The 10,296-nt window shown below is 29.6% G+C and overlaps 1 protein-coding gene across 1 annotated transcript; it reads left to right on the top strand.

The window, feature by feature from the left end:
* Nucleotides 1-8,313: 8,313 nt before the first annotated feature.
* Nucleotides 8,314-10,021, top strand: LOC127285702 (histidine-rich glycoprotein-like). The gene is made up of 2 exons (XM_051311839.1): nt 8,314-8,384; nt 9,028-10,021. Exons 1-2 carry the CDS (start codon nt 8,314-8,316, stop codon nt 10,019-10,021), a joined length of 1,065 nt encoding a protein of 354 aa, XP_051167796.1.
* Nucleotides 10,022-10,296: the final 275 nt, after the last annotated feature.

Here is a 10,296-nt window from a genome sequence, read left to right on the forward strand (position 1 = left end):
TTTTCAATTTAGGGAAAACGTGTCAAACTGGAACAAAATTATATAAAATATATTAAATCTCAGTAAAGATTTTGTATAATTACTATAAATTATATAATAATAAAATGCTTGGTCTGTCCTTCTGCCCTTACTTGAAGTTGGCCTTTTCTGCTTTCACGTGTTTTTTTTAATAGTAATCTTATGACGTGTCAAATTTTGACAATTCTTTTTCTCATTTTTGCCAAAGTTGAATAATTGTGTTTCCAAATTTCGGAATAAGTTTCTTTAAAATTCGAAAATTCAATTCACGAAGCTGAAGTACAGAAACGAAATTTTTTTTAAATTTGTATATTGATTCAAAAATTGTATACAAATACAAAAAATTTATGATGAGAAAAAAGATGCGCCAGGAAATTTCGTACAAGATATACGTAATTTGAAAAAAATTATAATTTTTAAGGTACCAGGGACCAACGAATACCTGTTAAATATTAATTATAAAAACACAGGCCTCGAATCAACTTAAAGAAACAAAAAGTCCTTTTCGAAGGGTTAAAGTTGAAATTTTTAGAAATAATTAAATTTCAAAAGAATATTGTTAATTTTTAAACAATTATTAAAATTTACAAAATTAAAAATAATTTATCAAACAATTTTTGGAAAACATTTTTTAAATTTAATTGAATTTTCAAAGATTTAAAATTGAGATTTTTGAAAATTTTATATAAAAAATATTAAACTTATTTTAAAAGTCAGGTAAATAAAAATGAATTTTTTTTAGTATGTAAAATTAATTTTACATAAATATAAAAATAAATATGTATTTTTATTATTTCAACACTTATGTTTATACAATAAATTATTTTATAATAATAATAATACATAATTTCACTTCTGTTTTTTTTGAACAATTGACCCTTGTCTCCTTTTGTGGTCGAATAAATTTCTATTTTATCGACCACAACTGCTTGTGCCAAGAATGAAAAACACCTGTAAAAAATAAAATATTTATATTATTTATATAAATTAATTTTAAAAAAAATACATATAAAAATTTATTAAAAGGTGTATGTGTGAGTAAAGGTTGCGGTGAATGGAAAAAATAATTATAAGTTTTTTTGAAATATACTTACATTTGAAAATATTTCGATGAATAAATTATAAAGAGGTTCATTTGTGTTTACTTTATTTTGTTATTAAAGTAAATTTATTTCCGCTTTTATAGAGAAAAGTATAAAAAATTAATTAAGTAATTTTTAATGAAATTTATAAAAAATTTATTTACGTTATTTTATAAGAAAAAAAAATACATAAAAGATTAACAGTAAAAAATGTATAAATAATTAATTAGAAATGAAATAAAAAAATAAAATAAAATAATTATTATGAAAAATATTAATAAAATTGAAAATTAATTATTAAATGTGGCAAAATTTCGATACAAAAAAAAATTATTTAAATATAATAATTTAAATTAATAAAAAAAAATTAATTAAATTATTATAATAACCAGGAATTTTATGATTTTCGCCTAATAAAAAAGAAGGTCTCCTTCTATTAGCTAAATGAATTTGAAAATTACAACTTTTACAAACCCAATTATAGGGTCTAAGTTTAATATATTGGGGGCAGTTGTGTTCAATTGTGATCTGTATTCCATCGTCTATGAAAATATTATTTATATCATTCATTTTATTTTGAAATGGCAATCCGTGATCGCCTGCATCACATTGAAACGTATCGAAATTCTGCTACAAGAAAACGTGAATCATTTCATGAATAATGGTTGGAAATAAATCACTATAATTAATTTCATTATCATTTAACATATGTAATTTAGGGGATATTTTAATAATTTTAGATTGAAAATCAGTTAATCCTGCATTATCTTTTAGCCTAGAATCATAAACGAAAATAAATTCTTTACGTATTTCATTATTGAAATATCTACTATTAAAATTGTCAACTGATTCTCCTAATAGCGGAAACGAATTTTTTTTCCAAAAGACCTATCTCTATATTTATAATTTAATGATTCATTGATATTATCTGAGCCATTGCTCCTTGTTGTATACCTCCGTCCTGTTGTATTGTAAAAAAAAATTACTAAATAAAATATCCTTACTATAAAACGAGTAGATGTCTAATCGTCTACGAGATAAGGAAAATTATATTGAAAACAATTTTTTATTAATTTTACCTTCATAAAAAAAATTGAACATAATTAACATAAAATAAAACATCATTACATTAAATTAAAATTATTTTCGATACAAAAAAAAATTATTTAAATATAATAATTTAAATTAATAAAAAAAAATTAATTAAATTATTATAATTAAACAAAGATTATGGAAAAAAAACAATTGAACACAAATGCTTAAAAATTAAATAACAATCTAATTTAAAAAAAAATTAAAAAATTAAATTTTTTAAAGTAATAATGAAAATTATAATTCCGGGTGAGATAAACATTGCCAAACATTGTTTTGACAATATTTATCGTCACCAGGAATTTTATGATTTTCGCCTAATAAAAAAGAAGGTCTCCTTCTATTAGCTAAATGAATTTGAAAATTACAACTTTTACAAACCCAATTATAGGGTCTAAGTTTAATATATTGGGGGCAGTTGTGTTCAATTGTGTTCTGTATTCTATCGGCTATGAAAATATTATTTATATCATTCATTTTATTTTGAAATGGCAATCCGTGATCGCCTGCATCACATTGAAACGTATCGAAATTCTGCTACAAGAAAACGTGAATCATTTCATGAATAATGGTTGGAAATAAATCACTATAATTAATTTCATTATCATTTAAGGGGGGAACACCAGTTGTAACTCAAAAAATAATGCTTTTTTCAAGAATATTTTCCAAAAGAACAATAAATCTTTTTAAAGAATACTATTTATTATTTAAAAGTACATGTAAAAAACTGTAATTTAAAAGAAAAAAAAATTTTTTTAACATAAACTTTTGGAGATATGAGCCATTGAAGTGGCGTCTTAAGAAAAAAGGCGAATTGCGGTGACCAGCATTCTGCAAGTATACTTTGTCTGAAATACAAAAATGAAATTGATTTACATTTATTATAAGATTATCTAGTTCGTGATCGAAGGATTAAAAAAAAAAAAAATTTGACAAAATGGCGACCTGTCAAAGTCAAAAGTATGATTTTCGTTAAAAAAAATACGGTCGATTTTCAGCTATATAAAAAAAAGTTTTGCATAAAAAAAAAATCCTTCGATCACGAACTAGACTTGTATGTGTAAATGAAGCACACTAAATTTTAAATAAATCGGTTTAATAGTATTCGAGTAATCGTGGTCACCGACTTGGAAAATGTCATTTTGAGAAAAACGCATTCAAAGTTTCAACTTACTTTTTTTGTTCAGAAGAAATTTTGTTTCCAAGTTACAAAGAGTCATCGATTCCTGGACCATATAATAACTCTTCCGCAGTGGTTGCCGTTTCTAAATCATAGGAAAAGGCCATCTGTCGTTAGGGTCAGGTATGGCTGGCCACCTTGTATGAAGCCACGGGACGCGCCGCTGCAGTGTTCTGTATATCTCATTTATTTTTCACCGGATCAACTTTGAAATTTACAGACACATTTCTAAATATGTATACTTTAAGAAAATGCACAAAAAAAATCGATTTTTTGAAAGTTACAACTGGTGTTCCCCCCTTAATTATTTAAATTTTGGGCTACTAATTTGAGTCCGACATTTTGAATTTTGAAAAACTAATAACGGACTTGTAATCAACGGCCCCAAAAACACCCGAGTAACAAGCTTCAGGCGAATCTAAACGATTTTTCAATTTTTGTCCATCATATTGGATCCGCCATATTGAATTTTTGAATACTAACACCGGACTTGTAATCAGCGACCCCAGAAACCCCCGAGTAACAAGTTTCAGTCAAATCTAAACGATTTTTCAATTTTTGTCCGCCATATTGGATCCGCCATTTTTGATTTTTGAAAACTAACACCGGATTCGTAATCAGCGACCCCAAAATCACTCGAGTAGCCACTTTTGTAAATTTACATTAACTTTTTAAATTTTTCTCATGTTAAATTTACCCGCCTTTTACTTTGTAGTTTTCTTTTTGTCCGCTAGGTGGTGACATCTAAGTTGACTTACTAGCGAGACGCATATGGAAATATATAAGTATAGGATAGATTTAGGTTAAAATATTACGAATTTTTCGTAGACTTTCGCAGGTGAGTAGTGCTTTTGTGTTCTATACGTTTAAATCAGTTCTTTTCAGAGATATTCTGTTTCTTTCTTTCTTTTCTTTTTTTTCTCTTCTTTATTTTCTTTCTTTTTTTCTTGTTTTTTAAATCTTAAATTTTTTTTTGCTTTTTTCTTTTCTGGTTTTTTTTGTTTTTTGAGATTTTTTCAAAGACATTTTTGAGAAAAAATAATCTTTGTCGAAAGATTATCTTTTCCGTGAACATTATTCTGATATGTACTGTTTATTGCTGCCTTAGTTTTTAAGTATTTAAATACTTAAAAACTATTTTTGTTGTTCATTGTAGAATTTAGATATTCTTTTAGTTTTTGATATTTCAATATGTCAAAAACTAGGGAGTATTTAGACAGGTGTTTCAATCCATTAGAAATACCAAATCATCGTGGAAAAGGTTTACGTCCAATTTCAAAAAAAATTCGTGAAAGGTTTCCTGATGCTCATGTCAATTCGAAGATATATGCTAATTGTAGGCTTCAACTTGGAAAGCAAAATAATGCCTTTCATTCGAAACAATTTGATCCTAACAATATCAACTCACATAAAACCGTTGATACTGATATGATCAATAACAGTATCAGTGATTCAGAAACAGATGGTATTCCATTTGTTAAATCTTTTATACTTGAAGAGTTAGAAGATTTATTTTGTGGTTTGAAGGACAAATTCTTAAGCTTGCCTGCAAATGATCCTATAAGATTCACGATTCTTACCGTAGCTCCATTATCATGGAGCATTCGCAAAATAGCTACAGAATTTGGAACCTCACGACGATCAGCTAAAAAAGGCCGGAACTTTAAGATAGAATAGTAAAGTTTAAGCTTCAACCACTTCTAAGGCTGGAAAGAGGTTACCTGAAGAAACTGTGAATAAAGTTATCGAATTTTATATCAGCGACCTCTACAGTAGAGTGATGTCTGGTAAAAAAGATACTGTATCAGTAAAAATTGATGGAAAAAGATCTGTATTTCAAAAACAGATTTAAAAGAGTTGCATCAGGAATTTAAAAAAATAAATTCTAATAACCCAGTTAGTTTTAGTGCATTTTCTAAGCTTCGGCCAAAACATTGTGTTTTCGCTGGAGGTTCCGGTACACATTCTGTATGTGTATGCGTAATTCACGAAAATTGTAAATTAATGCTTGATGCGCTAAACATTAAAGAGATTACAAAAACAATGAATCAACCAATTGAAAATTATAAAGAATGTCTGCGACTCATTACATGTAAGGATCCAACTGCATTATGTCTTTTAGCTAACTACAAAGACTGCCCTAGCATTGAAGACTTCTGAGAAATGATGATAAATATTTTAATCGAAGCATGCATCGAGAGTGTTTTATGCAGTTATGGACATCAACTGACAGATCAAATTTAATAACGAGCAAATTATCGAACATCGAATTTGTTGATGAACTTTGCCAAAAACTAATTAAACTGAAACCACATTCATTCATATCTAAGCAGCAATCAATGCACCTTGAAGATAGGAAGCAAAATTTGAAAGAAGCAGAAGTATTGGTACTGTATGATTTTTCCGAGAACTATGCCTACATTAAGAGAAGAAAAGCACAGAATCCGTAATGTGACGAACGCCGGCCGTGTAAAATGGGTGTCAGTATTCGTTCTTTAGTTTTGTTTAGTTAGTGTCGTTCATAGTTCAGATACTAAGCTCTAGCAGCGCGGCAGCGGTGTGAACTAAGTTCATATCTGTTGTCACGTCACCGTAACATATATATATATATATATTATTTTCTTGCGACAAACACCCGTGCTTTTGTTACGCATTTAAATGCCTTTCTCTTGTGAAAACTCCCGCCCCATTGTCGCGCGACTGAACATCTTTCTTTTATGTATAAATGACCCTTGCGTTTTGTATCTTCCTACGTCTATGTACTAAAAATAAAATTTTTGGTGCATCGCCCGGTGTGAACAGGAAAGAGAATATAAATTTAAAATCTATGCACCAAAAATATAATTTTTGTTGCATCGTCCGCTGTGAACAAGAAAGAGAATATAAATTTAAAATCTATACACTAAAAATATAATTTTTTGTTCATCTTCCGCTGTAAACAGGGAAGAAAAACTAAATTCATTCTTTTTTCTAAAATATTTTTCAAAAATAATGACAGAGGAGAAAAAATTCTTGAACAAATAAATCTAAAAATCCTTTTATTTCTTACTTACATTTAACACAAATGACAATTCTATAAGTGAAAGTCGTTCCAAAAGTGAAAGCAGTCAAAATAATAAAGAAAAGATCAAAAGTCTGGTCATTTGTAAAAAATGTATTAATTGTGGTTATCATATAAAAAAATATAAATAAAATAAAATAGAATAAATTAATGAATAAATCTCTGTTTCAGAAGCAACAACTCAGTTTAAGTTTTTCAAATTTTTTATATCTTCTCTATTTTTAATCCAATAATCAACTACAATAGTTTATTTTCTTCGTAAAAGATGACACTTTAATGCCGATTGAAGAACTAAAAGCAATCACGTTTTTTTTAATCGATAAATTTAAAATTTTCTTTTTTTCAAAAAAGTTACTGTCAGATAAAAACGTAAATTTCTCGCAAACTATAAGTCTAATTGAAAAATGTCATCAATACTTTTTTGTAGAGAATTTAATTAGCTTTAATATGAGCACAAAAAAATAAAATCGGGTGAGTACTTACCGAGATATTTGCAAATTAGTGTAGTATAAATTTTTGTTTTTCTGATTTTAAAAATTTTCCTATACATTTTTTTTTATTATTTTTAATATAAAATATTATTTATTTACACACACACACAAAATACATACATACATACATTAAAATAATATATATTAAAAAATATTTTTCTTTTTACACTAAATCCGAAATTATATTTTTTTTATAATAATACTGCCGGCCCATAAACCACCTTGCCCCTTGATGAGACTTTCTCATCTCCTTCACAAGTGCAACTTTTAAATGCACGGGATATCCGTGCCATTCGTATGGAAGCGTATATGTCACTCCATCTTACAAGAGCTCTGGATATACCCTTTCGAACTTTTTTCCTCCCAATTCAATAAAGGCTTTTGCGGGAACCTGTAATAATGAATTTTTTTTTTATTTTTCATTTTCAATACAAATTATTGAACAATATTTAAAATATTAAAAATTAAGTTACTTACTACCACTATTTGATTATTCTTTATAGAATAATATATACCCCTCACATGGTATACTCCTAGTGGTCCTTGGCGGTTATACTCCGCCACTAATTCTGTCCTTTTGTCAACAGACCTTAACTGTGTGGGTAATTCCACTGCCACTTTGTCGAACTGGATGTAATGATTCCCCGCATGTTTTTTTTGAGCACTTCCTCTTCACCATCACTTTTCTTTTTCACTCCTACGGAAACTGCCTCCTCATTTACACTTTTAATTTCTTCTAAATTGACTGACTCTATTTCGCTTAAATTTGCCATAAAGTTTGTGAAATCTAAATCGCTGAGAAACTCCTCTATTTCACTAGGAGAAAACTTCTCCTCTTCAAAAAATGTATCTAAATCGATACTACAATCTTGAGTATTTTCGGACAACATCGCGTTAATGATAAATATAAGGCACTGATCTTTCTTAAACTAAAGTTTTAAACCCATCCTAACATCCTTTTATAATTTTTGGACATTTTCTCCCCACCTCTTGTACAATTTTCCCCACTTTTACAATTTTTCCCTTTTTTTCACAAATTCCTTACTATGACCATTTTCCAAAAACTATCTTTTCATTTATAACACCTTTGTTTTTTCCCTCAAAATATATAGATATATATATAATGTATATATAAGAACAAAGTTATAAAAAAAACGGACATACCTTATTCTTTCTCCATTTATTCTAAAAACGTACCTAAAAGTTCAAAAAGGAATTTTTTTTTGTTTTCTCTCAAAAATATATATATACATTTAAGGAAAAGAAAAAAAAAAGTAAAGTAATAAAAAAAATAAACATAGAATTAAGAACACTCTATATCTTTTAACTTGTAACCTTTTAAAAAATTTATGACCTTACCTAACTGGATCCTAAATTCTTTTAGGTAATATGAACGCGCAAACTACGAAAAGGGTAATTTCTCCAGTAACAGATTTGGAGAATTTAGCCATTACATTCTCGTTTACAAAACCTATATACTTAATACCGGAATCGAGGGACCAAGACATAGCGACATGTTCTATAGAACATGAAAATGATTATTTAGAAGCAGGGACTGACACGGAAACGAAACAAAACGCCAAATGAATTTAGTTTCGTATCGTGTTCAATCACAAACACATTTAATAATTTATAATGTTTTCGTGTCCTGACCGGACACATTTAAAATAATTAAATGTTTTCGTGTCCTGACCGGATACTTTTGAAATAATTAAATGTTTTCGTGACCTGACCGGACACTTTTGAAAAAATTAAATGTTTTCGTGTCTGGACACGCCACTTTAAATTTTTTTAATGTTTTCGTGTCCTGACCGGACACTTTTGAAATAATTAAATGTTTTCGTGTCCTGACCGAACACTTTTGAAAAAATTAAATGTTTTCGTGAACTGACCCGACACTTTTGAAAAAATTAAATGTTTTCGTGTTCGGACACAACACTTTTAAAACTTTTAAATGTTTTCGTTTTCGGATACGACCTACTTTCTCATTGAAAAATGTTCTCATAAATAAAACTTGTTAGGCGATTGATTTTAAAGGATTAATAGTCATTAATGTTATTAATGCGAAGCAAATTTTTTTCAATGCATTAATCATTACCACAGTGATCGTTACCACAGTGATCGTTACCACAGTGATCGTTACCACAGTGATCGTTACCACAGTGATCGTTACCACAGTGATCGTTACCACAGTGATCGTTACCACAGTGATCGTTACCACAGTGATCGTTACCACAGTGATCGTTACCACAGTGATCGTTACCACAGTGATCGTTACCACAGTGATCGTTACCACAGTGATCGTTACCACAGTGATCGTTACCACAGTGATCGTTACCACAGTGATCGTTACCACAGTGATCGTTACCACAGTGATCGTTACCACAGTGATCGTTACCACAGTGATCGTTACCACAGTGATCGTTACCACAGTGATCGTTACCACAGTGATCGTTACCACAGTGATCGTTACCACAGTGATCGTTACCACAGTGATCGTTACCACAGTGATCGTTACCACAGTGATCGTTACCACAGTGATCGTTACCACAGTGATCGTTACCACAGTGATCGTTACCACAGTGATCGTTACCACAGTGATCGTTACCACAGTGATCGTTACCACAGTGATCGTTACCACAGTGATCGTTACCACAGTGATCGTTACCACAGTGATCGTTACCACAGTGATCGTTACCACAGTGATCGTTACCACAGTGATCGTTACCACAGTGATCGTTACCACAGTGATCGTTACCACAGTGATCGTTACCACAGTGATCGTTACCACAGTGATCGTTACCACAGTGATCGTTACCACAGTGATCGTTACCACAGTGATCGTTACCACAGTGATCGTTACCACAGTGATCGTTACCACAGTGATCGTTACCACAGTGATCGTTACCACAGTGATCGTTACCACAGTGATCGTTACCACAGTGATCGTTACCACAGTGATCGTTACCACAGTGATCGTTACCACAGTGATCGTTACCACAGTGATCGTTACCACAGTGATCGTTACCACAGTAATCGTTACCTCAGTAATCGTTACCTCAGTAATCGTTATTATTGCTGTGTAATACGTCCATAATTTTTGGAGGCCTCTGTATAAGTTCCCAAAGGTATTCCAACCAATGTTCAATTGAATTTGTTTAAAAAATTTGTTAGTAGTCTTCATTGAATCCAAAACCTTGGAATTTTTTAAAGAAAAAAATTGATTTAGGAAAATCTGGGGGGTAGAAAACGTTCATATTTTTCTGGTGGTCATTACATATGTCCCAAAAGATATTGCAACCAATAAACATTTAAATTTTTTTAGAAAAATATTTAGTACCCATCATTTAATCCAAAAATTTTGAAATTTTT

Source organism: Leptopilina boulardi, unplaced genomic scaffold, assembly GCF_019393585.1.
Source record: "Leptopilina boulardi isolate dan_hultmark-lab unplaced genomic scaffold, ZJU_Lbou_2.1 LbouV2_341, whole genome shotgun sequence".
NCBI lineage: Eukaryota > Metazoa > Arthropoda > Insecta > Hymenoptera > Figitidae > Leptopilina > Leptopilina boulardi.

Coding starts and splice junctions, on each gene's coding strand:
- LOC127285702 (XM_051311839.1), top strand. CDS start 8,314: ATGAACGCGCAAACTACGAAAAGGGTAATTTCTCCAGTAACAGATTTG. Junction 8,385..9,027: donor AATTTAGCCATTACATTCTC/GTTTACAAAACC, acceptor TCATTACCACAG/TGATCGTTACCACAGTGATC.